The sequence below is a fragment of the Lepidochelys kempii genome, chromosome 4, assembly GCF_965140285.1.
Source record: "Lepidochelys kempii isolate rLepKem1 chromosome 4, rLepKem1.hap1, whole genome shotgun sequence".
In the NCBI taxonomy this organism is placed as follows: domain Eukaryota; kingdom Metazoa; phylum Chordata; order Testudines; family Cheloniidae; genus Lepidochelys; species Lepidochelys kempii.
Genome location: NC_136383.1, coordinates 43461797 through 43488846, shown reverse-complemented (window position 1 = coordinate 43488846; position 27050 = coordinate 43461797). Strand labels below are relative to the sequence as shown.

Here is a 27050-nt window from a genome sequence, read left to right as displayed (position 1 = left end):
GACCTCTATCATATCCCCCCTAATCGCCTCTTTTCCAAGCTATTACCTTCCACTGTAGGTTGGAGAAGAATGAAGCCAAAGCTGTGATAAGACTGGATTAGTTTCGCAGAGGTTTTCTGGAGCGGGGCAGGTGAGCGAGCGGTGACAAAATCGATTTAAACGGACACATAGGGACGTGCTTTCAAACAGCAGTCACGACCGCGTCGGGGTGGGGGCACGGCCACAGCCAGCTGCTGGAACGAGGGACACACAGTTTTCGCCTTCAGAACCCCGCGATAAGACTGTTTCAGCACCACTGGGCACCTGCTGCTACGCAGACCCGGAGAGAAGCGCACACGCTGGGCACCAGCTGGCCAGGGCAGGGCAAGCGCTCTCCCGCCAAGGGAGCAGGAAGGGCGGCGGGCCGGGCACCCACAGGGAGAGGATGGCAGGGCGAGCCCGGCTTCCCGCACCCCTGAGGCTGGAGGCGCCGAGTTACTGACCGCAGGCGGACAGGGCCCTTCTCCTTCGAGTCGCGCGTCCCCAGCAGCAAACGAGGGCGACGCCGTCCCCACCCACGCCCCGCATGGAGGCGCGTCGGGCAGCACGTCCCCGCCTGCGGCCGGAGAACCCCCGGCCCTGAGACCGGCCGGAGACTCCCACCGCCCGACACTTTCCCGGGGTCACTCACTGAGCCGGGCAGGCGGCTTCCCGCGCCCCCTGCGGCCGCACATGGGGGAAGGGCCAGCCAGTCTCGATGGCGTGGGGCGGGGAAGGGCTGAAGGTCGCTACCAGGGCGGTGCTACCCCGCAGCCGGCCCCTTCCGGAGCGCAGACGAGTAGCGGACCAGGGAGGAGACTAGCTGCGAGCATCAAAGGTCACACGTGACTAGCAGCCCCCTTCCTCGAGCATCCTACCATCCCACGTGACTGCAACCCGCCGGCCGCCCGGCGCTAACGGAAAGGAAGCGCGTGAGGGCAGCGCGGGATAACGGCGCCTCAGCGACGCCGCCGGTGTCGGCGGGAAGAACAACAACAGCTGGCGTCATGGGCGGGGCGAGGGCACTACCGGGGAGAGGGGCAGGAGGCTCCTCCTCCCCGCCTGCCTGGTGCCGGCGGCAGGGGTGGAGCTTGTGTTGGGCGCCAGACATGGCCGCGGTCCCCGCTGCTGCCGACGGGCAGGAGCCTCTGCTCAGCTCAGGAGGGGATGACGAGAGCAGGTAGGCCGCGCGCACCGGTCTTTACCGGCTCCCGGGCCCGTCTGACCCTGCGGCCGCTGGCAGGTGGGGACCCCCGACCCGCCCGCACGGTGATACTGTCCTGCCGGGCATTGCCGCCGGCGCCCCAGCCAGAGGCTGGGCCAGGGGCTGTGGAGCGCTGCGCCCTGGACTCTGGTTCAGCCCGGTTGTGCCCAGCTCGCCTGGGTCGCTTCGTGGTAGCGAAAAACCAGGCTCCAGCGGCCGCCCTGGGGCAGAGGCGCGGGGCGCGTGGGAGGGGGAGATTTCCCCAGCCGGCAGCTCGCGGAGCTAGGCTGACCCGACAGCAGGTGTGAAAAATCGGGACGGGGTGGGGGGTGGAATAGGAGCCTATATAAGAAAAAGCCCCAAATATCAGGACTGTCCTTTATAAAATCGGACCATCTGGTCACCCTAAGGGTAACTCACTTAGTCGGCTCTGCTAGGCTCCTCCCTGACTGCGTCAAATAGCCCGGTTGTGGTATCCCCCCCAAGTGCCACCACTACTGGGATATCGCTCATAGCAAACTGAGTCTGTGCCGCTGGCTCATTTCTCCCAGGGAAGGCGAAGTGTAAATCGCCGTCCCAGCGCAGCACTTTGTATCACAGTATCTGTGATAGTGGTCGCTTAGTGGTAACTCAGCATACCTGAAGCAGTACTATTCATGTTTACTGATAAGTCCTTAGAAGAGAACTATTAATTGCTTCTGCAGACAAGTGCTTATTTAAACTTGAGCCTTTTGCTGTGATGGTGGGGAAATACCTGTGCCAGGTAACACCCAGATACTGTTCAGGGCTAGATTAACTTTTTGTGGGCCTGGCGCCAAACATATTTGTGGGCGCCCATGTGGTTGTGATAGGCCTCTTCCAAGGGTGGTCCCAGCGTGACAGCACCATTAATGCCATAGTAAATGTGGTATTTCCGGGATGGGGATGAAAACTTTTATTCAAAAACAAAATAAGATACTTGAAGACACACTGAGACCTCCATTCAGTCCGTAAAGAACAAACTGGGCTAACATAAATGTACCCAGAATACCACTGAATTTGGTTTGTGTGGGAGGGGGTTGTTTGTTAGTTTTGTCTTTTTTCTTTAAACACTCAGGGCCTGTTTGGGGCCTTGAACGCAAGTGCTTAATTAGCACACTTATGAGCCATATTAAGCCTGAATGTAGCAGTCAGTGGTGTTGCACCTGCATCTCCCTGCCATCTCCCCCTCCACCCACAGTTATGTTTCGTAAATACATTTTTTGAAAGCTGCATTTTCTACTTTGGTACAATAATGTTTACAAAACTTTGGGGCGGAGTGTGGGGAGGAAAATTGCTGGTGCCCATCTTTTGCAGGGAGAAAGGGCCACGGAGAGAAAACACGCACTTTACCACAAAGGGTATCACAATCCAGCCTTAAACTCCTACCCCAAGCTTCACATCTGGGCTCTCACCCCCACCCTGTCCCTCCTACTGTCCCCTGCCCATGCAACTAACCCCCTAAAAAAGGCTCTCCTCAATCTCCCTGCTGCTGCCCACCCCACCCCCCCCCAAACACTTTCACCCCAGGGCTGTCACCCTCCTCTCTCCCCCCCCCGCCCGCCCACCCCCACCTTAATACCCTGCTTCTCCTACACCCCCACACGGAGTCGCCGCCAGCTCCCACATACACCCCGACTTGCCCCAAAACTGGGCTGCACCTCCTCCCCCCCACCGGAGTGCAGGGGGGCAGTTTCTGGGCATTCCCACTGGCAGGGGGCATGGCAGCCAACACTGACCATCCCCACTGTCACCGCCCACCCTGCTCCCAGGGACCACAGACAAGCAACTCTCACTGTGAAGTGCAGGGTCGAGACAGTGCCCAGGAGCCCCTGGGCATCACGTTTGCTGGGCAGTTGCCCCTAGTTCCCCACTGCCCCAGGAGAGTGGGTGAGACACAGGGGTGGGGGGAACCAGGAGCTCCAAGGGGGAGAGGAATACAGCGGGATTAGCACTGGGAACCCTCTGCCTGCACCAGATGATTTCCTTGTTTGGAGTTTCCTTTCGGCTCTGACCACTTTAGCTGGGGTGGCTGGTGGCATGGCGCGAGGCATTCTGGGACTAATAGTGCAGCTGGCAGCGCAGGTCCCAGGGCCCTAGTGGAACACAGCGGCATGCAAAGTACAACTCCCAGCACACCCTGCAACACCCCTCCCTTTTGCACCTGTTCACTGCGATCCCTAGGCTGCTGAGTGTTTCAGCTGGTGCTGGGAAGTTGCTAACTGTTCACATTGTTTTATTCATCCAAAGGTAGGTACCATGCAGAGCAAAGAGTAAAAACAATAGAGGCCTGTGTGCATACTTCCCCTCTCTAAACCTTAATGTTTCCTTGCGAGCCTTGGAGTGGTCCATTCAGCCCAGTTACCTCCATCTCTAGGTTAGGAGAAGCAGATGACTTTGGTGCATTCTTGTCTACTTTTGTGTGTTCTTGTTAGCGTCTCATGCCTGGGCAGCTGCTGAGAATCACTTCAATCAGGTTTTAGTATCCGCTTTTAGTCTAAACTCAGGCCTGGGAAAAGTAAATCTTGCTAGTGTTAATGAAGCCAGGAATGGGTATTGCTAATTAAAAGCTTCCACTATTGTTCCTGTTAAGGGTATTCTCTCTATCACCGTTTTGTTTCCTCTTTGATTTCTCCTCACCAGCCTCCTTTGATTTAACTCTATACAGTCAGGCAGGATATCAAACAAGGAAACTGAAATATTTAGAAAAAATAATACACATAACTCCCTCATTCTCTGTAGTTCTCTCATCAAGGTATTTTATACAGCACTTTGTATATCAGTATCTGGCATGTGTCTTTCCCCACCCTCACAGCAAAAGGCTGAAGCTTAAATAAGCACTTATCTCCGGAAGTGATTAATAGTTATCTTCTAAGGACTTATCTGTACACATGAATAGTACTGCTTCAGGTATGCTGGAAAAAAGTGGGATACAGTTATACTGGTGTAAGGAACCTTTATCACAATTGCATCCACATTAGGTTGTATTGGTAAAAAAAAAAAAACACCCGCCTCCCCCCTCTCCCCCAACAACAACAAAAAAAGAAAACCGCGCCAAGTGAAAGCTATACTAATACAAAAACTGCGTTGACCAGGTCAAAGTACCTATAACAGAGATGGTTCCTCCCGAATAGAATTAATCAGAAGAATCCTGTGAAGAAATTGCAATTGTTATTGCCTCTGAAAAATAAACAGATCCTCAAGAGATACTTGTTAGGGGGCTTATTCCTTAACCTACTTACTTTCCTGGTCCTTCTCGCATGAACAGAGAGCAACAATACCTGAAGTCCAAAGGTGCAAACAATTCAATGTTTATTGGGGTGAACTTCCAGCAAGCATGATTTCAGTTTCCTTCCTTAATGTCCCCCTTCCCAGCTCTGAAACCACAGAGCCTTACACCTGTATCCCTGTTCCCATTCCTGCCCTTAGCCAAACATGATTCCAATTTCCCCACCCCCATTCCCTGCTCCCATTTCCCTCCCACACTCACTTCCTGATTGACTGCAGACTATATAGTAAAACTTGAGTTCTGCTTAGCTATACCTTAACCAATCATTTTTCTGAAATGTAACTAACCAAGCCTAACATATTGTAACATGATTATGTAACCAATTATATCCCACCACCTTAATTAGTTTATACCCAGCAAAATTAATTATACAGCAGACAGGAACAATCACAGAACCAGAGAGAGATTATACAGACAAACAGTAGCAAAGTGAGACAAAATGACAAAACAATACAGAAGTGAGGATTTCACATCCCAGCTATTGATAAGTGAGTTCTTGCCAGACAGGATGCTATCAAACTAAGTTTCCTTTTTTACATTTTCTAGGCACTTCCCTTTCTCTGGAGGCATTAGGCATTATCAGGACAGGATTGTATTCCTAACAGCCCAATAGCACCTGATTTCAATGTGACTAGTTTGGAATGTGAGGATGTGACCCTTCCCTTCCCAGCTTATGGCTGCCTCTGCTACCTTGCCAAAGGCCTTAGCCTAAGAACAGGGCCTCAGACTGTCACAGTAAGAGAAGGACCTTACACCGGCAGACAGTGATTTTGATTCTCTCTTTTATACCTCTATAACTAGCCAAGTGATAAGAATACACCTAAATTCTTAGCGCATAGGCCTTTACAGACAGGCCTGAATATCTGTATCCTAACAATACTATCAGCATACATCGTATAAAAATAAATCCTTGCTCATGTAACTATAACAGTACTTTAACATTCCAATATAAAATATCTAAAAAATTAACTTTTCACCAGTTATGTTGTTTGTTTACATTTTGCACTTCACAAAGCTTGGAAATAACGAAAATAGGCTTGTCAGGTTCACTTTTGATTGTAGTCATTTTCAGTTGTTAGGGTTTAATTTTATTTTTCTCTTAAATTCATAACACTGAAAGGGAATGTTTTGCTGTCATGATTTAGGCCTTGGTTCTATAATCTGTTGCACATAAACCCTTATGCCTACGTGGAGACAAAGGAGTCTGCCTACATGAATGGCTTGCAGGATTCAGGGTCTAGGCATAAGCAAACAAAAATCAGTCTCACTGATGCCAGTTTAGCATGTTGTATGAACGTTGAATTTACTTGTAAAAGAAAAATGCAGCATGGGCAAAAGTGCAGTTTTCCAATAGATTTGTCGTTTTGCCATTTTAGGGCCCTGTTGAGCATGTGAGTGAAAGGCATATCACATTCTGATTTTTCCCTTCAGTGCTACCACAGTTTAATAGGGAAGCGAGAGCCAAAAAGCAAATATGTTCTATGATAGGTGATGTGCCTTTCACTTCAGCAAGACGTACCACAAAATGCTGCAACTCAGAGAGGAAAATATTGGAAGACATATTTATTAGGTATATAATATTGCTGAGTTATATGTGACTTTATTGTAACAATCATTAATAGAACATGAGAAAATAGGGTAAACATTATTTTTAGAAAAGGTAAGCCATTTAGCGCACGCTGCTGTCTCATCAAAAGATGAGCTTTATGTCAGAAACAAATCAATCTCATTTACAATGTGTGTTTTAATGTTCTTCATTGCACAGTTAGAACAGTGTAAGCTACAAAATATATATTCTATTTGTAAAATTAGAGGTAACCTATGAAAAATGCTTTTGATGTCCTTTAGGCTGAAAAATTTTTCACTAAGAGCTAAACAACAAAATAAGATTTCTTCTTCTTTTGTTACTGTTGTTCAAGATATGGGGATGTTGTTGAAACCCAACAGCATTACAGGAGTAGGTGGAGGTCCATTCGTATTATGTATCTTACAATGTTTCTCAGCAGTGTAGGTAAGTAATTTTGATATTCATCCAGCAGAATTTCAACACTATTTGTACAATGGATATGTTCTTTTGGTTTGAGAATTCTACGAAGTTTGTATATTAAAACTATTCCTGCTCCCTTACTAGAGTTATTTTTCTTTTATACATCATAAAAATGCAGTGACTACTTGTGAATAGAGAAAATAAGGTTAATGAATTGAAAGGAAGGAATTAGCATCAGTATTAATGAATGAGGATTTCTCTGCGATGCTGGAATTCAAATATTGGATTTTAAAATACATATACTTGCAGATGTTTTTCCTCCTGGGGCATTACAGTATTTTTTGTTTCCCCAATATATCAAAATTATCTTTAACTGCAGAACAGTTTCCTCTTTGACCCCAGAGCCAAACTCATTAAATTGTGAGTTCAATTGATTTCTGGTATCTGCATATCTTTGACTTTTGTCAGGTTTCAGAGTAACAGCCGTGTTAGTCCGTATTCGCAAAAAGAAAAGGAGTACATCTGAGGAAGTGAGCTGTAGCTCACGAAAGCTTATACTCTAATAAAAGTTGCATCTGAGGAAGTGAGCTGTAGCTCACGAAAGCTTATACTCTAATAAATTGGTTAGTCTCTAAGGTGGCACAAGTACTCCTTTTCTTTTTGACTTTTGTGTTGGTTAATGTGATGAAGGATTGAAGAAAGTATTAAATCTAAATGTAAAATTAGTTTTTGATACCAAGAAAATCTGTTTCTTTGAGAACTCTACTCCTTGATATGGATTGAGGAAAACACCTTTACATAGACTTCAGTGGGACCATGATCACACTCTAGGTGTTCAGTGCATTTAACTTTTGTACACATCTGCGTAGTGTGGTGCCCTTATTTTATATAAGAGTTCTTCTAACTGAAAAGCAATTACTGTTCTTCAATCCAGCATGGCAACCATGGTACTTTTGGTTGCCATGTGGAGCTTCAGTTTGAGAATACAGTATTTTTAAAAAGCAGAAGAATCAGCCCCATAATATCAGTTTTCAAGTACTTGATTAATGATTACATGTAGCAATGTAAAGTAACTCCAATTCTGTTTTCTTGTTTTTATTATTTTAATACATCACAGGTTTTTCAATTGTAATTATGTCAGTATGGCCATATCTGCAAAAGGTTTGTAAATTTTAATGATGATGATTAATGATTTTATTTTCTGCTCTATTAGAATGTAAAATCACTGTTAGAACTTTATTGTGGTATATAGGGACTTTGCAGTTTAAGGCCCAATCCTTCAACAAGCTCTATACAGAAATAGATCTAATTGATGGACCAGGGACTTATTTATCTAAACTCCCCTAATAGTTTAAATATTGCATTTTCAGTACCGTATACTTGTTCATAAGCTGAATATTTTTGGTAAAAAAGTGATGCATCAAAGAGCAGGGGCTGGCTTATAAACAGGTCTACATCAAAATTTGATGATTTTAAACTCTATGAAATCATTGAACTGAGTATCTAATACATTGTCGTTTTGTTTATGTGGAGTGTCCGCAGTCATGGAGCCCCTCAGTTTCCTGTGGCTGTGGTTCGCTGTTCCCAGCCAACGCCACTTCCCGCAGCTCCCATTGGCTGGGAACGGGGAACCGCGGCCAGAGGGAGCTGAGGGGCTCCATGCCTGCAGACGCTCCACATAAACAAAATGTCCCTACCCACCAGCGGCTTATCCTGACGGGCTGGGAGCCAAAGTTTGCCAACCCCTGAAATATAGGTCAGCTTATGAAAGGGTCATACAGTTTCTACTATTTTTACCTATCCATCTTGAGGGGGTTGGCTTATAAACGAACAGGCTAATGAACGAGTATATACGGTAATTAGTTTTCTGTATCACACTTTAATGTAGGAATAGTGTATTGATATTTTTTAATGATTGATCCTTACTTCCACAGTAGTAATTTGCACTACCATGTAGCATGTTGATTTTTTTGTACTTTTAATTAAATTTGTGGTACTGTATTTATTTAGAAAAGACTGCCAAAGCAATACATAGATGTAAACGTGAATATCTTGCAGTTTTAAACAGTATTAGAATAAAATCAGGCCATTTGGGGATAGGTATTATTTTTTGTTAACTTTATTGAAGTAGGTTCCATTCAGATCCCATTGTGTTAGGCACTATACAGACAGAGAGAGAGACATGAGCTCTGCTTATAGAGTGTACAGTAGAAAACATTACACTTTGTAAGAAATTCTCACAATGAAACCAAAACACTTGTATTAAGTCAATAAGTGGAAGCATATGACTAGACTGAAAATTCCCTCTCCTAGCCTCTGACAATTTTTAACTCTCCACATAAATTCTGTCCTTTAATTTACCAATTAATAATGGTTCATGTTATCAATCCTTAAACACTAGGTTTCTCAGTCTTACTTCACTTCAAGTTATATTGTAAATTGGTAGAAAACTGTAGATATTTTAGATCATTTGTTTTCCCCAAAAGGACTTTTAGCAAAGCTGTAAATATACTACATGAATCCTATTTATCTGTATGTTGGACAAGTTGTCCAGACTTAAAAAAATAACATTTCTACAGAACTTTGAAGATTAAAAATCATTATGTGTCAAGGACTATGATACTACAGTCTTTTTGCTTTGATGAGGGAGAGCCTCATCCTCGCTCCAGTCTCTTTACATCATGTAAAAGGGCTGGAGTGGTGTAAAGGAACCCTTAAAAGTCTGGTTTTGGCCATCATAGAAGTCCCCTGGTGCAGGAACTGTGGGATGACTGCCTTCCAAAGACCCCCTCATAATCTCCAGCATAGAAAGCGTGCTGTGGATGGGAGGATCATGACGGCAGCATGGGGAGGCTGCTGAGACAGGCCCTCATTGAAAGTTATGCAGGGGGTCTCTCTAGCCTCCAGAGCATTTCAGGTTCAGGAGGGTGCAAAGATGGCCTAATGTTGCCTTAGTGCCCCCTGACCCTCGGCTGTAAGCTCCGCATTTTAGAGATACAGTGTATAGCACAGAATCTTACATGTTGTAGGGTACTGATTCCAAAATTGTTTTTGTTGATATGATGAATAGCACACTGTAATTTTTAAAATCACTTTACTTGTTTCTTCAGGTTGATCTGACAGCAGATGCAAGTTTCTTGGGATGGATTATTGCTTCATACAGTCTTGGACAAATGATAGCCTCACCTCTGTTTGGTTTATGGTCCAATTACAGGCCAAGAAGAGAACCACTTGTTGTTTCAATTGCCATTTCTGTGGCTGCTAACTGCCTTTATGCCTATGTCCATTTACCTACCTCACACAACAAATACTATATGCTGGTTGCTCGTGCCCTTGTGGGGTTTGGAGCAGGTAATTGCAGCAGAATTTAAACCACTGAAGTTTTAATTAATTTATTTTGTGTCTTACCTAAGAGAGGACAAGCTTTATGGTTATGTTAAGCAAAATAATTTATTAGGCAAATAATATCTTCACAAATGATTAACACAAGTAGTTCGCTAACCCTGTGTGCGGACCTACAAAATTATATACTTTCTTGTGTGCATATAATAGAGAAACATTGAGTACCATTAGTAAACTGCTTGTTTGGTATGGGGGTGGGGAGGAATTGAACTAACTGTGACTGGAGATTTAAATGTATCATTTTGATCTTTTTTTTTAGGAAATGTAGCAGTAGTTCGATCATACATTGCTGGTGCCACTTCTCTTACAGAAAGAACTAGTGCCATGGCCAACACCAGTGCTTGTCAAGCAACGGGATTCATACTAGGACCAGGTACAACGTCTCTTATTTCCTCATCTCTCCAAAACAAATCATGCTCCTTTTGTTATTTAGGAAAAAATCAGACATTAAGTTTGGGGCTGGGAATCTCCTCAGCAGCAGTGTGCACAAAAATGAGCATGTTTTGTCATAATATTAAACTGAATATATTTGCGTACTGCTGTGGTTTAGCCATAAGTAGCTATGTAGATATTACGTCCAAAAAAATCTAATTGTTTATGAGTACAGTTCTGTTCACTGTAATTTTGGTGGCAATTTATCAGGTGTAACTGGATTAACAAAGTAGGTTTGGACTGTAACTTCCATTGCTAATTAGTTGATGGTGTTCAGAAAATCACCAAAAAAAAAAAAAAGGGATCTCCAGAATGCTTCAGTAGTTACTTGTCCATAAAGACTTCGCAAACTAGCTGTACCTTATTTATGGTGATGAGAGTTTGGCATTGAGTCCCTGTGCAAGCCTGACCTCATTCCGTAAGTAGCTAAAGACTCCACCATGCCCAATTACCACAAGAAATTATGGCTGCTGAGCATGTTTAGTACATCTCCTTATATCTCAGGGAGTGAGAGTTTTCTGTGGGTGGCTAGCTGTCAATCAACCCTGGAAGTAGCATTAAAGAGTTTGCACAACCAAAGAGGCAGTGTCCCTGAATGACTTGCATACAGGGTGCATTCTTCCTTCTCATTCTCCATTTTGAGAGACACTCAGCCAAGTTCCTGATGATCATAGGCTAGGCAGGGGAGGAGCTCTTACATATATACACACACTCTTGCTCCCACTCATCACCTGTTTAGTGTTTAAATTTTTTTTTTCTGTTTCCGTTATGTTGGGCCTAGAGAAGGGATACCCCCATCCCACGCTAGGACATTCCTATAGAAGGGAGGGTAGATGGAGTTAGCACATCCAGTTTAACTATAGAGAATCACAAGTAGATGGTAGGTGTGCAGCTAGATAATTTTCCTTTCTTGGCCTTGTGCAGCTGACTTGTTCTTAGTGTCACACTGCTGTTTATTGAGTATATTCATATGGCTTTCTGAGGATTGTATGTTCTACAAGCTGCATGTATTTCCAGATAGTTAGGATCCCACTGGTATCCATCAGATGACTGTGCACTGGATTCCCCAAAGATAATGCATTAATAATTTTAGTGTTTGAATTTCCTGAGGTAGTTTTTTTTTATCTTAAGTTTTTCAGACTTGCTTCTCTCTGATTGGAGAAAAAGGAGTGATGTGGGAAATCATTGATCTCCAGGTGAATATGTACACAGCACCAGTTCTACTGGGAGCTCTCCTAGGCATTATCAATATTATTCTAATCTTTGCCATATTCAGGTAATTAAATAGAAACAAAAACATTTTCTTATTTGAATATTGTGGATATTTTTTTTTATGGATATTTCCACTACTGTTGAAAATAATTTTTGGCTACTTATCAAAATCCACTGAAATTATAAGAGTAAAGGATAGCATTTTCAAAAGAACATAGCGATAATATGACCACTATCCTAAAGAACTAGAATAATAATCTTTACATCTTGAGCACTTTCAAGACTTTATATTTTTAATGTATTATTCAAAGTGGCTAATTTCTGTGACTCATGCATCCTCACTTTTTAGTAAACAAAGCTTAGTGATGTATGGTTGAGATGCAAACCGTTATGGATGCAAGTGTCAGTAATTCAGCCTTGATATACCTAGTACTGTATATAGAATTTGAAACGCATACAGGGCTATGCCCAGCTCAAATTAACCTCCATAGCTGCTGACCTGCAAAGACTTTGCTGTCTTTGTGTCTGTCTCCTTGATTATAAACTCTTTGGGGCAGGGACTGTCTTTATTTTTATGTATTGCATGGTGCTCTTCACCCTCTGACAATGAACGAATAATTGAGACATGAGTATTTGTCATGTTTCCAGCAAAACTTACCCCCTTTCCAGAGATAGAGATGGAGTTGAAGTCCATCCGGTCTCATTGCCCTGAATAGCAATTTGGCTCATGAAGCTTCTGTAGTAGGTGGAGTTCTTCACTAGGGCCCCAATTCAGGAAAATCCTTAGTCCAATGCTATAACTGCTTTTTGGAATCTTTGCCTAGCTTTTACTCGGGGAATAACTATAAAAGGGCCATGTGACCTAAAGCATATCTTTGTGTCTATCATTTCTGGAAAAAAACCAAGCCATGCGCCCCAAAGATTACTTACCCCATCATTGTGCAGATACAGGTGGTGGAGAGAGGCCTATTGTAGTTTTCCATTCAGGTGGTCTGTACTACCTGAATATTTGCGATTAGGGTGCATTCAGCAGAATAGCAACTCTAGTGGAATCAGAAGGTTCACTGCTCCCTTCTTCTTCCAGGTATGTATGGATAGTTGGTCCTCACCACATGTTGTGCTGGAGAGTTATTCCAGGCTTAGTGCTATAAGACTTTTCAATAGCTTGGGTGGCCACAGAAGAGGGAGAGGATTGGACTCGGCATATGGAGTTATCGATATGCAGGGTGCCCGGAAATCATTTACATTCCTATCCGTCTGTACCTCCCTGCTGCAGAGCTCACTTTATTTTGTATGTTGCCATTTTGGTGCATATGTGCTAATTTGAATAGGTTATCCCATTGCACAGCCAATATATGTCAATTTGTAGGGCTATTCCCACCATAGAAAGCCACACAGAATTTTAGCTGAACAGAACCAATATCTGAAATCACTGTATTCTGCACTTCTGAGAAAGGATCCTATGTTTTACAGTACCAAGGCACAGCAATGCGGACTCAGAGATGTTGGGCCAGTCTCAGGCCCTGATTCATGAAAGCAGTTAAGCACACACATAAGAATTTTCATGAATAGGGATGCTTTCCTGAATTGGGGCCTTAAATCCAAATTTTGCTAGTTTGTTTTTTTTTGTTTGGTTGGTTTTTTGGGTTTGGTGGCTTTGGTGGAAACTGTTTTTAAATACATCTTGAATAGATGGGACAAAAAACGGAGTGCCATATTAACTTCACAGAGGATCATCTATAAATTGGCTTAGGTGGTATCCAGACTTGTATTGATTACAGTGAAATCTAAGGTGTGCACATAGTGTTTAAAAGTGTGAAGACTGGTTAAGGTACAAGATGGTACCAATTATTTATTATTAGAAATGTAACTGTGGCTTGGTACAAAAGAAATGAATTGGGTAAACTTTGCTAATGAGAACAGTTTTCAATCTTTAGAGAACATCAAGTGGATGACATGGGAAGACCATGCAAAAGTATCAATTTTGAAGCAGAAGGTAATATTTTTCTTTGAAAACTGACACATTCTATGATACTTTAATTTACGATCATATTGTATATAAAACTGTTTTTTTTTATTAGTCAGCCCTTCATTTAGAAATATTACAAAGGGTGGTGGATTGAACAAGTCTGATTGAAATCTGGCCCAAGTTGGTACTGAAACAGTTATTACCATCGAGATGTTGTTTTGGTGATAGTATATGTGGGATGAGCTAATGATCAGTACAGTTCCTTCTAAATTGTCAGGTTCTGACAATCTGAACGGAAACCAAGGATTAAATTGACATGGAGAACGAACTACTTGCTCCAACTGATCACATGATTCTCTTATCAGCTATACCTAGCCACCATTTGTATACATAATTTTGTGTGATATTATGCAGTTTTACTGTGTATGAGCTATAATTTAGAGTCCTATTAAAATCAATGTTACACAAGTCTCGGTTTAAATTAGAGGTGTTTTTATATATATATATAAATAAAGTTAAATTAGTAACCAATTCACATACAATTCTTGCTGCACAAGGTGCAGCTCCTACCTACCATACAGCATTTGTGTACCCTGTTGTGCAAAGTTCAATTTTTTAAAATGATGTGCACATCCCATTCATTTGGATAGGTTTATACTATCTTATGAAAAATGACAGCTAATCATAAACCCCTTTTTAAAAGGAAACATTATGTTGGTAATCTAACTATTTCAGTGCCATATATTATAGTTTTCCATATTAAGTTATAAAAATAGATCATTGCAAACAATCTGAAAAATCCAGTTTTTATCAAATTCAAACAAAAATCTTTGAAATTTACCATTTCTTCCACATTGAAAATTTATTGTGGAGGATGTTGCTGGGGCCCTTTGTTGCTTGAGAATTCATCTGTGGGATATAGAGCTATGGAGAAGCTGATTAAGAAACAGATTCTCTATTTAGTGTGATCTTCAATATTTTCCAGGATTACTTAATATTTGTCCCTTACAAATAAGGAGAAATCAACAGTAATTTACATATGTTCTAGGAAATGGTGAATACTCTTTCCACTATCATTCAAATCATGCTTGCTCTTAGCCAGAGCCAATTTTTTAAATGTAAGTCAAGGGGAATTGGAATGTAAACACTTCTTTTTTTTAAAAAAAAAATAATGAAAAAAAAATAATTTACTCCCAAAATATATCTATACCCAAACCCAGAAAGATTCATGTCATGGGGCATGGCTCCTCTCTCGCCTTCTTCCTGCAGAAACTGCACAGCCTTCCGTGGTTGTGTCATCACAGTGTCCTTTTATTTTGAGTTCCCTCCATCCTTTTCACAACAATCCCCGTGCAACAGTGTATTTACAATGTTAACCTAGCTTTTGACCCTCTCACCAGGGCTTAAGAGGTGGGAGACCTCCATTCCCCTTATGTGTCTAGGCCCAGCTAGCCCTATTCCTCCCTCTCCTCTATTGGCATTTCCTTTCTGTCTCTTTATCAGCCTTGGGCTGATGGGGTAATTGGCTCCTTAGACCATCCAACCAGCCAGCCTGATTGACTAATTCCCCCATCAGCTTCCTCAAGAGGAACTAAGTAATAACTGAATGATTAGAGTGCAGGTTCTCCTGTTTGCACACTGCACTCTGTCACAATGCACAATATGCATAATATTATTAATACCTGTAGCCCCAGAGTAATATTAGAGCTCATTAATTGAATTGTAAAACTTCTTAATTTTGCAATTTAGTTCATTCTTATGTTTCTTTACAGAAAGTGATTATGTGGATCAGGATGCCCAAGGAAACATTGACCAGGTTGCTGTTGTAGCAACCAACATTCTTTTTTTTGTCATCTTGTTTGTTTTTGCTGTCTTTGAAACGTAAGTCTACCAATTGTCTTCTGTTACTCATTAATTAATGTTTGTAAAGTTCTTGGAAGCCATAAAGTGCTCATAGGCTTTTCTGTTGCACTCATTACTATAACTTAATGTTTTGCAAATATTAATAAGAATTATCCCACCTTATCAAAAACAAGCCATAATTAAAACTGAGTTGTACGATATTTTCCATTTAGTGTGGCATATTAATTTAACACATAGTATCACTGTGTAGTATTTTTATATAAGGAACAGTTATATTTAAACTTTTGAATGAAATGTAAACCCAAATTGCTGAACATTTGTGGCTATTGAAAATTTCATTGTATTCCTCACACGAGTTGAGATGTAAACCGCAATGTCCGCATTAGATTTCAATAGAGGTAATTTAATTCTATCTACCAAATCTCTAAAAGGGAAATAATATTTTCAGTTGGATACATTGTCCTTTATCTCCTGTCCTAAAAACTGTGTAGCCCTGTAGTGCATTTGTAAATGGCTAGTGCATTCCACATCAGACTTGTTTCAGTAGTGGTTGAAATGATTCTTATATATAGCTGCAGTTTGCAAAGTACTTTGGTATCCTTAAGGATTAAAGTATCTAGCTATGTTAAATAAGAGATGTGACTGCAGACTAAATTTGAAAAAGGATAAGTCAGTACTTAACAATAATAATAGGGGATTTCATAAATGAATGGGCGAAAATAAGAAAATGTAATATACATCTGTTTGAGATGACTCTTCTACCTTAAAATGGGTAAACTGACATAATTTTGAAGGGATAAACTTGTGTGCAGAATTTTGAGCTATAATATCACATATCTGAAGTTTCTATTCCCTACTGAGTACCTCTTATAAAAATGTATTTGATATTTACAAAACCTCTCCATTCAAACTTCAGTTTGACAAAGTGTAGCAATTTTTCCTGAATACAGTGGTAAATTACGTCTGAGTGATTTTTTTGATTTTGTGGCTGCATGCAATAGAACTCTGATGAATCTTAAGTTTGCTTTTTTCACTTGAACTGACAAAGGCTGGAAGTGCTATATGGAAACAGAATTGCAAAGCATAATTTTGAAGGCAATAGTGTCCAGCCTTTCTTGCTAGATTGAAGATCACTACAATTGAAGATCATTTGGTGGAGTAGAGTAAAGGGAAGGGAAGGAGAAGAAATGAATGGGAGGGATTTTAGTAAGTGAACATCTATTTTACCGCAGTGGCAAAGGGGCTGGTGACTACAACATAATGGCCAAATTTTCTTTGCTTTGTGAAAGGAAACAAATGCACATATCCCATTAACAGTAACTACAGCTGTATAGCTAAACCTTGAACACCATAAATAAGTTACTATTCAGCCTTACATATTTATCTTTTACATGCAAAGGACCAGATTTTTCCTCTCCATTGTATTAGTTGTACACCACCGTGAATCCATTGAAATAATTCATATTACATCAGTGTAGAATTGGTATAATGGAATGGAAAGTCAGGCCCAGAGGATTTGTTATAAGTGATGCATCACAAAATGATGTTATAAACAGCATACGTGTTCTTGTCTGTCTGTCAGGAGGGAAGCCTTCTGTTTGACCATATCTGATACTACAGAGAATAAATATATGGATGATGCTGTTCTGGGATAACCTTTGTACAGGTTTTATTAATATGTCTCTCTTTTTTTTTTTTTTTTTTTGCTGCCTAGCATAGCTACTCCATTGACAATGGATATGTATTCCTGGACCAGGAAAGAAGCAGTTTTTTATAATGGAATAATCCTTGGTGCAGTTGGCATTGAATCAGTCATTGTCTTTATGGTGGTTAAAGTAGTTTCTAAGAAGTAAGTCATTCATTAGGTTTTTGCTCTTGTTTATCTTAAACATTTTCCTGTCTGTTTACATTATCTTCACAAAAGTCTGGGGAACTTTAGATCAGGTCTTCATTATCTGAATCAAATTCTGCTCATCTTATTTTAGCAAATGATAGAAATGTAGGGCTACAAGGGGACCTCAAGCGATCACCTAGTCTATCCCCCTGCCCTGAGTTTTAGGATTAAGTATACCTGGACCATCCCTGATAAGTGTTTGTCTAACTTGTTCTTAAACACCTCAAAGAACTGGGATTCCACAACCTCCCTAAATAACTTGTTCCAGTGCTTAACTATCTTTATAGATAAAAAGTTTTTCCTGATATCTAATCTAAATCTCCCTTGCTGCAAACTGAGCCGGCTACTTTGTCCTGCCCCTGGTGGATATCAAGAGCAATTTGATCACCTTTTTAGAACAACCTGTTACATATTTGAAAACTGTTGTGTCTACCTTTAGTCTTCTCTTCTCTAGACTAAAGTAAATATGCCAAATTCTTTCAACCAAATAGTTCCACTTAAATCATTGGGACTAGTCACATGAATAAGTTGTACAGGATTTGTATTTGTGTATAGTAGATTATTTTAGGTATTGCTTTAAAAAGAAATATTTGGTCATAAATATGTATTATTTAGTTATAGTTTTCATTATTCAACAGGACTGGTGAACGTGCTATACTCTATGGAGGCCTACTGATTGTCTTGGTTGGATTCTTTATCTTGTTACCTTGGGGAAAACAATTACCAAATATCCAGTGGGAAGGTATAATTATAAATAACGCTCAGCTGTAGTCTAAGCATTTCATTAACATCTTTTTAAAATGGGATCCCTTGCTTAATTTCACAGATATAAAGAATAATTCCATTCCCAGAATCATCTTCAATGAAATGTTTACACCTTTCTGGAAGCTCCGAACAACACAACTACCATCCAATCACACAGTAGAGCCAACAGGATGCTCTGTTGTGCAGCCCTGGTGCCTGTACACTCCATTGATCCACCTGGCCCAGTATATCACCTCTGATATACTGATAGGGTTGGGCTATCCAGCCTGTAATGTCATGTCCTATACGTTATACTCAAAAATTCTAGGACCAAAGCCTCAGGTAAGCATGAAAACTAGGGAATTTGTTCAGATTTTGCTATTACTTTAATATGTATACTTGATGGCATAGTTTGTTCCATTGGTCTTTAGGATCAAAACTGCTTTGTTGGTTATGGGATGAATCCTCTTGTTTATTAGACATTTGAAGACAATGAATGTGTATGACTTTTTCTACTTTTGAATGCTCTTTATCAACACACAACATACCCATTTAAAACATCTGCTAAAATTAACTTTTTTAAAGAAAATTGTTAGATTCATAGACCAGAATGATCAGATAATCTAACTTGCATATCCCAGGACACAGAACTTCACCCAATAATTCCTGCCCCAGACCCTTGTATTGTGGTTGTACTATGATGCTATTTTAAAAAATATGCTTGTCTTGTTTGTACAGCATCTAGCACAGTGGGATCCAAGTCCATGACTAGGGATCCTAAGATTATAGTAGTATTAAGTGATGGACAATCCAACAGCTCCCCAGATAAACTGTTCCTGTGATTAATTATCTTCACTGTTAAAAATTTGCACTGTATTTATCTAGTTTCAGCTTCCAGACATTAGATCTTGTTATATGCCTTTGTCTGCTAGATTAAAGAGCCTTTCATGGTCGGAAATCTTCTCCCCATGTAGGTATTTATAGACTGTGAACAAGTCACCTCTTAACCTTCTCTTTGTTTAGCTAAATAAATTTCTTAAATCTTTTACTGTAAGCCAGGGTTTCCTGTCCTCTAATTCTTGTGGCTCTCCTCTGAGCCCTCTTCAATTTTTCAACATCCTTTTTTGAAATGTGGATACCAGAATTGGACCCATTATTCTAGTAATGGTATTGCAAATGCTGTATACAGAGGTAATACTAGCTCCCTGCTCTTTCTTTACATTTGCCTTGCTCATGCATCCAAGAATCTTGTAAGCTAACTTTAGCCACAGCATCAGACTGTGAGCCCATGTTTAGCAGTTATCCACCATGGCCCCTAAGCTCTTTACGGAATTACTGGTTTCCACAATATAGTGCCCCATCCTGTAAATACGACCTTCCTTTTTGTGTTCCTAAACGTATGTTCAAAAAGAAAAGGAGTACTTGCGGCACCTTAGAGACTAACAAATTTATTTGAGCATAAGCTTTCGTGAGCTACAGCTCACTTCATCGGATGCTGTAGCTCACGAAAGCTTATGCTCAAATAAATTTGTTGGTCTCTAAGGTGCCGCAAGTACTCCTTTTCTTTTTGCGAATACAGACTAACACGGGTGCTACTCTGAAACCTAAACTATGTTATTTTACTTCAATATATTAAACATTTTACTAATGGAACTAAAGGTTCATTTGCTCTTAAGGACATAGAAAATAGCATTAAAGAGAGCTAGATATAGAATATTGGGGGTTTTTTTCTGTCTCCACACACCTCTAATTAACACCTGGGGTCTAACTTCCAAAGGTACAGGTATGTGAAGTCAAACTTATTAGGTTTCCTTCATGCAGTTGGGCCACTTCAAAACACTAAGAAAGATGCAAAAGTAGCACTTAGCTTTCTACACTTGTGCTTCCACTTGAAAGATTAAATTTAAATATCTTCATCTGAAAATTGTGAAGTCACCAGGATGTTGCCAGCTGCCAAATGGTATTCAACAGTTTTGTCTAGGAATGGGAGGAAGGATAGGAGATAGAATGATAGTTGTGTTTTTAATAAGACAGTTGAGTTTTTAATAAGATTGGCAGGTTTGATGTTTTTAATTCTTCAAGTGATTGCACATGTCCATTCCACTTCAGGTGTCTGTGCCCTGTACACCAGAGTCAGATTTTTCCCAAAGTGGTACCTGTTGGGGCAACTTATGTACCCTGAGCAGTCCACCGCTGCTGCATGGTGGCTGAAAGGGCAGAGTTGCCGCAGACCCCCCTCAGTTCCTTCTTACTGCCCAGATTGGTAGTCAGTTGTCTTGAATTCAAGTCATCGAATTTTTTTAAAAATCTGTTTGTTTTTTTTTAATTGCAGTATGGCAGTACATTGCAGTAATAACTATTTGGATATTTACCTTAACACTTCCTACAGCTATGGCTACTTTTCACTTCTGCAGCCATAGCTGTAGGAAGAATTGGTTAAATTTGCTGCTTTTGCCAACAACAGAGGCATTCTGCAACAATAGAGAAGTCTCCAGTGATCTTAACTGTTTTTAATGTTTAATACAAATCCGTTCATGAAAAAGAAAAATTACACTATAAGGAGAGAATATCAATCTATCGCTTCCAAGACTTTCCTGTAATTTTTATGATTTAAAGTGTGCCATTGTTATATCTAAATTAGATGTTAATCATCAGTGCTGGGGAACGTCATTCACACCAGTGAAGCAATATAAAGAATAAATATGAATGTGAACATATGTCCATGCTATCAAAAGGGATAGATTTAGATAGCTGCAGTTTATTCATTTCTTTCCTTTAGCTTCATTTCTGTCATGCCGCCTATAAAACACTAGTAGCTTACAATGGCTAATCAGGTGGTAATCTGAGATCACTGCTTAATATAGGTAACTTGCTTCCTTTATCTCCATCTTCTCTTGTTTTGTTCTCATCCATCTGTTGCATCTTGTTATAAAATAGATCTTTCAACAGGAACTTGTCTTTTTACTGTATATCTCTCTAGGCATCTGATTAGGACTGCTTATCTCTTATTGCTTTAAAAAAAAGCAATAGACCAACAGTTCAAAAAAATGAGCAATGGCTTTTCTTTAACTTATGTATATTTTCTATTGTAATTAGAGTAACCGATGAAAATTAAATTTTTTGTTTGTTTGTTTCTTAACCACAGTTCTTTGATCCTTTTCAGGGTGTCTACATGGGCTGGTTAACTGCCTCTGGAAGTGGAGCACGTATACTGGGCCCAGTATTTGTGAGCCAAATATATACTCACTGGGGACCTCGCTGGGCATTCAGCTTAATCTGTGGAATAATTGTATTCTCCCTTTTACTCCTGGAAGCAGTGTACAAGAAACTTACTGCATTTTCAGTCAGATATGGAACAATGCAAGGGTAGATTGTTTTTTAAGATATGTAAAATGAAAATTAGAAATATGTAATTGTCTTGTTTTTAAACAAGGGTGCCTTACTACAGGCCATAGAGCTTTACTTGTAACTGAGCAGTGCAGCCTGTGAAGCATGCATAGCCTAATGCTGTATTCACTGCTACATCTTGATTAATGCAATTATTCTGAGATTGCATTCTTCCTTGATAGCAAAAATGGGAAAGCTATGTTTGATCGTAGTGCATGCTGGAGTTTGTAGTTTCCAAAAGTGTCAGACCTTTGTGTTAAATGAAATGGCAACCGTAGGCCCCAGTTGTAGAAGTATAGTGGCCATATTGTAAGCACACCCTTTTTAAAAAGAAAAAAAATGCTGCCTTGATTCTGTGAATCAGGATTACTAAAGCTTCTTGTAACTACAAAGTTGACTGAGCCATGTGCACTTTGAATCAAAACACCTACCTCTTTTAATCAAATAAGTGAATGTTTTCTGACATGTAGCTTGTTTCAACAGATTAACCAACAGCTAATAGGAAAAACAAACATTTTGTTCTAACAAGACACCTGTAATTTATTGTGAAATAGATACAGGTGGCAACTATTCAAAATATTCAAACAACTTTGAGTGATGTAAGCTGAAATATAAACACCGAGGCTGGAATTTTCACAGGTACATCTTTGAGTTTGGTGTCCAACTCCCATTTAATTTTAATGGGTTTGGGGTATCTAACTCTTATTTTCCTGTGAAAATCCCAGTCTAAAATGAGTTATTTGCAGATCATAATTTAATGCATAAAAGTTCAAGATTGCAGTTGTGTAATTATATAAATCAAATAGTAAAGTTATGAAAAGACATCAAATCAGATTCACTAATGGATAGGAATTGTGTTCTAAACTGTATTTCAAACAAGAGAAGTATCCCTCGTTAGCTGAAATAAGAGCCATGGCTGCTCTTAAGTCTAATTGTACCCTGATTTTAGCATTAAATTTGTAATTGAGTATCTATAAGCCAAGGTTAGAACACAGACTACTGAAGTAAAGTTACTTTAAATGCTGACCAAAGGGAGGTCAACATTTCCATTCCCCCTGCAGAATCAAGAGCATTTAAAATAGGAAAGGAGCTTGCTGTCAAAGATACTTCTATACTGCAGAATAGGATACTTTAAGCATTCCAGCACAAACTAGCTAATAAAATAAGAACCAATTAATGTTAAGAATTCTCTTGAGGGAAGAGCTGTGAAATTGTGATTGTGGCCCTCTACACCCAGAGGATCTCAATGACCCACCTTTCTGATTAAAGCCAAGAGTAAGTTCTAGCTTTCAAAGAGGAATATGATTAATACTATTATAGTAAAATATTGTCACTTATGTTATGGTTAATAAAATTACCTCATACACTATACATGCTAAGTAGTTCTTTAGGGCCATGGGGCACATATCCTGAAGTGTAAGCTTTTGCTAGTTCTGTGGCAAGTGTCCAAGGAGCTTGTAGTGTTGTATTTTAAAGTATCTTAACTAGATTTTTAACTTAACTTTTAAATATAAAACATGAGTTAGAGATAGCTGTATAGCACACTCCTACTCAAAAGATGGCATTTTCAGTGTATATATTTATGAATTGAGTCCTTCCTTGAGTCACAAGAAAATGAGCTCTAGAGCAGTGGCTCTCAACCTTTCCAAACTACTGTACCCCTTTCAGAAGTCTGATTTGTCTTGAGTACCTCCAAATTTCGTCTCACTTAAACTACTTACTTATAAAAGCAGACAAAAAAATAGAAGTGTTGCAGCACACTTACTGAAAAATTGCTTACTTTCTCATTTTTACCATATAATTATAAAACCAATTGGAATATAAATATTGTACTTACATTTTGTTATATAGTATATAGAGCAGTATAAACGAGTCATTGTCTGTATGAAATTTTAATCTGTACTGACTTCACGTGCTTTTTATGTAGCCTGTTGTAAAACCAGGCAAGTTTCTAGATGAGTTGATGCACCTCCAGGTGTACACACAACCTTGGTTGAGAACCACTTCTTTAGAGCACTCTCTCTCTAAGACTGTCAGTCTTAATGGACCTTTCCTGTTTTGTTCTATGCATTCTCACCTAACAGACTTACTTATCTATCCTGTATTACCTATTTGTGCATATAGTTAATTTTTTTTTCTAGCTAAAAATGCAACATCCAGTTTCAATTGCATAACCCCTATCAGGATGTTCCAGTGTTATCCCAGGTAGATCATACATATGTCCAAAGCTGGATACAGCTACCATAAGTGTATAGTATATGATCTCTTTATTTTAATAAGGGCATTGAGGAAATAGGATAAGCATTCTTCACTTTTGGTAAATTTTCTACTGGAATGGCAGACCTCTCTATATGTTGTTGTTATAAATGCTGTCTAAAGCAGAGGTGAGCAAACTATGGCCTTCAGGCCACATACAGCTGGTGGGACCCTCCTGTCTGGCCCCTGGCCTGGGAGGCTCTCCCCTGTCCCCTTCCCTGTTGTTCCCCCTCCCCTGCAGCCTCAGCTCCCTGCACTGCCGGCGCAATGCTCTGGGCAGCGCAGCTGCAGAGCCTGGCCTGACCAGTTGCTCTGTGCCACACAGTTGAGGGGCAGGGTGGGGGTGATCAGGGGGTGGATAGTGGTTGGGGTGGTCAGAGGGTGGGGAATGGGTTGGGTTTGGATGGGGCAGTTAGGGGTGGAGGGGGTCAGGGGCAGTCAGGCTAGAGAGAAGGGGTGGTTGGATGGGATAGGGGTCCAGGGGGGAGCAGGCCATTCTCTTCCCCCCCCCCAACTGGCCCTCCATACAATTTTCAAAACCTGATGCAGCCCTCAGGCCAAAAAGTTTGCCTGCCCCCGTCTAAAGTGAAAGCTGGTGTGGCTTTAAGCATTGTAAGGGAGATGATCTTATGCTACAGAGAACTCAAAGCAAGATTGTTTGGTTTAGCTGACCTATAAGAAAAGTATGTTAGCCATTTGTGATCTTGAATAGTAACAGAGCAGCTGTAATAGAACATCTCAAAGGGTGCTTTGATCTGAGAAGCAGAGACTTTAGAAGCAGCACAGAGGTTAAGTAATGTTATCTTTCCCTTTTCAATCAAAAACAGAATGCTTAACAGGACTGAACCACAGAATAAAGTGAGTAAAAAAAAAAATCTGAGCACAAATGAGACTTGACTTAGCCTTAATGGCTGGGAGTTGTAGACCCCAGTGCATACAAATGCTTCCTGTATTCCCAATAAACTTACCAATAAAGAGAATTGAACAATACAATGATAAGATGAAGAGGGACATTGCATTATCTCCAGTTAATTTAAAGACACTTTTGACTTGATCTAAAACAGATGCTACTCCTAGTCATGAGAATTTTTCAGGACAAAAACATAAGTTCCAATGTTACAGGGAGGTAGGTTAAATGTTAGAAAATGCATTTCCTAATATGAAGAAAGGGTAGACTTAAGTGTTTTACAATATTTAATAGAAAGGTAGTATGCTTAGCAATTTAAATCATAAGTCTTGGTTTTGTTTCACAATACCATAAATTTGAAAGATTTGTACATTGAAAGAAGAAAAGGAGTACTTGTGGCACCTTAGAGACTAACCAATTTATTTGAGCATGAGCTTTCGTGAGCTACAGCTCACTTCATCAGATGTTTACCGTGGAAACTGCAGCAGACTTTATATACACACAGAAATCATGAAACAATACCTCCTCCCACCCCACTGTCCTGCTGGTAATAGCTTATCATAAGCTATTACCAGCAGGACAGTGGGGTGGGAGGAGGTATTGTTTCATGATTTCTGTGTGTATATAAAGTCTGCTGCAGTTTCCACGGTAAACATCTGATGAAGTGAGCTGTAGCTCACGAAAGCTCATGCTCAAATAAATTGGTTAGTCTCTAAGGTGCCACAAGTACTCCTTTTCTTTTTGCGAATACAGACTAACACGGCTGTTCCTCTGAAACCTACATTGAAAGAGTGAGTAGCTTACAACTTTACAGTGAAAGGAATTTCTTTAAAGCATGAATTTGATTAAAAATAAAGCTTATGAATAGATATAAATGTTTAAAACCCATTCGATAGAGCACAAAGGCCCCTGTGTATATCTTTTAATCAAAAGGCTAACTGGTTTCTGTTTTGCCATTCACTAATGTCAACCATATTAATTTATTTAAAAGATAGGTTCAAGTTTTGAAATGCAGCATAGATACATAAAACTCTAAGGTAGCCAGACATCCTTCACTGAGGAATATCAGTTCAGTACTTGGCTTCCCAGGTCAGCAAAACTCTTCAAAGCCATTTAAATGAAAGTAAAATCTGAAGACCAATTATCTGACTGTTTACATATGTAGATTGTGAGAAAGATAGAAGAGTACCTACATATCTTTCTGCTAACTTCTCCATATTGTCAATCAACAAATAAGTAGTAGTTGCTATGGGGTGGATGTGCAAAAAGGGTGGGATTTTCAGAAAAACAGCTGGGTGGAATGAGTACACAAAATGGGAATTGTACTTGTAAACTACATAAGCACTTGAAGATACTGTAATTTCATCACAGCAGATAGACATCTTACAGAATAACCCACAAAATTGGAGTATTTCACAAACTTTCAAGTAATGAATGTGCATACTGGCTATCTTAAATGAAAGTTGAAAAATGTTTGCTTTTATTACTATTGGGACAAATTTCAGATTGCCACTCTTTTAGGACCCCCCACCCTCCTGGTCCAAGTCCTTCCAAGATTGGCCAACCACACTTTCACTGTTTAGATATGAAAGTTTGAGGCTTCTAAACCACCCTCCCACACACACACACAAAAACAACCCACACACTTTCAGGTGAACATGTGACTGACTGGGGGTATATACAAGCCTAGCAATACAACACAGTCAAGGCAGATGCAGTCATAGAATATCAGGGTTGGAAGGGACCTCAGGAGGTCATCTAGTCCAACCCCCTGCTCAAAGCAAAAAAAAAGTCGTACCAGCTTTCTCCATTTTCTTCTGCTCCACAACTGCTTGTTGTCTTAGGTCAGATTTAAAAGGCTGCTAGTTCCAGGGTATGAACCATGAGCAAGCTCAGTTTTGATGGAGAGGAGGTTAATATATTAGGCCAACAGCACCTTCCACCAGTTGAATAAATAGTGTAACTAATTCAGTTAATTACAAATTCCACAACCAACAATAATCCTTCCTTATCCTGACACTGATCTGACATATCCAGAAATCTATACTTTTCCACAGTGGCAATAGCTAATTTAAGTTTAAGACATTCTTCTAACAGCTTTATTATTATAATTTGAGATATTACCAGCTTTAGAAAGACTTCACTTTTAGACATTCTGCATTTTCTAGTTACAATGCAGAAAGTTTGACAAGTAGGTTCTCCATGCTCCAGAACATGTAATATTTGAGTATTTATACTTTCAGTTTTAAAGGATCTTTGACCCCTATTAAAAATAGGGTGTTGCTGTATTTTTTGCTTATCTGTACTAAGTCATTTTGCCTAAGAAGCTAGCTAGAATTAAAATGACACTCCAGAAGTATGTTCAGATTTAAAATAAATTAAACAGAGAAACTTGAGCTCTTTGGTTGACTCTACTTACATAACTGATTCTTAGACCACACTTCCCAGTACATGATAAAAATTCTTGA

General features: G+C 40.1%; 2 protein-coding genes across 2 annotated transcripts in view; one reads left to right on the top strand and one right to left on the bottom strand.

The window, feature by feature from the left end:
* The window catches only part of ABHD18 (abhydrolase domain containing 18), a 51992-nt gene extending 51220 nt beyond the window's left edge, over positions 1-772 (bottom strand). Inside the window, exon 1 of the mRNA XM_073341102.2 lies at positions 483-772. Coding sequence (XP_073197203.1) covers positions 483-567 — 85 coding nt within the window. The 5' untranslated portion in view covers positions 568-772. The remainder of the gene's footprint in view (positions 1-482) is intronic.
* Positions 773-882: 110 nt separating this feature from the next.
* On the top strand, positions 883-24000 carry MFSD8 (major facilitator superfamily domain containing 8). Its single transcript, XM_073341097.1, has 12 exons — positions 883-1198; positions 6449-6540; positions 7634-7677; positions 9627-9867; positions 10178-10291; positions 11482-11626; positions 13500-13558; positions 15304-15412; positions 17109-17243; positions 17927-18030; positions 18115-18374; positions 21196-24000. The coding sequence occupies exons 1-12, from the start codon at positions 1026-1028 to the stop codon at positions 21400-21402; spliced, it is 1683 nt and encodes a 560-aa protein (XP_073197198.1). The 5' UTR covers positions 883-1025; the 3' UTR covers positions 21403-24000.
* The last annotated feature ends 3050 nt before the right edge of the window (positions 24001-27050 follow it).

What these genes read in the sequence shown, in the direction of transcription:
- MFSD8 (XM_073341097.1), top strand. Translation starts at nt 1,026, where the DNA reads ATGGGCGGGGCGAGGGCACTACCGGGGAGAGGGGCAGGAGGCTCCTCC. An exon ending in GGGATTCATACTAGGACCAG is followed by an intron (nt 10,292 to 11,481) that starts GTACAACGTCTC and finishes TTTTATCTTAAG; the next exon opens with TTTTTCAGACTTGCTTCTCT. An exon ending in TATCAATTTTGAAGCAGAAG is followed by an intron (nt 13,559 to 15,303) that starts GTAATATTTTTC and finishes GTTTCTTTACAG; the next exon opens with AAAGTGATTATGTGGATCAG.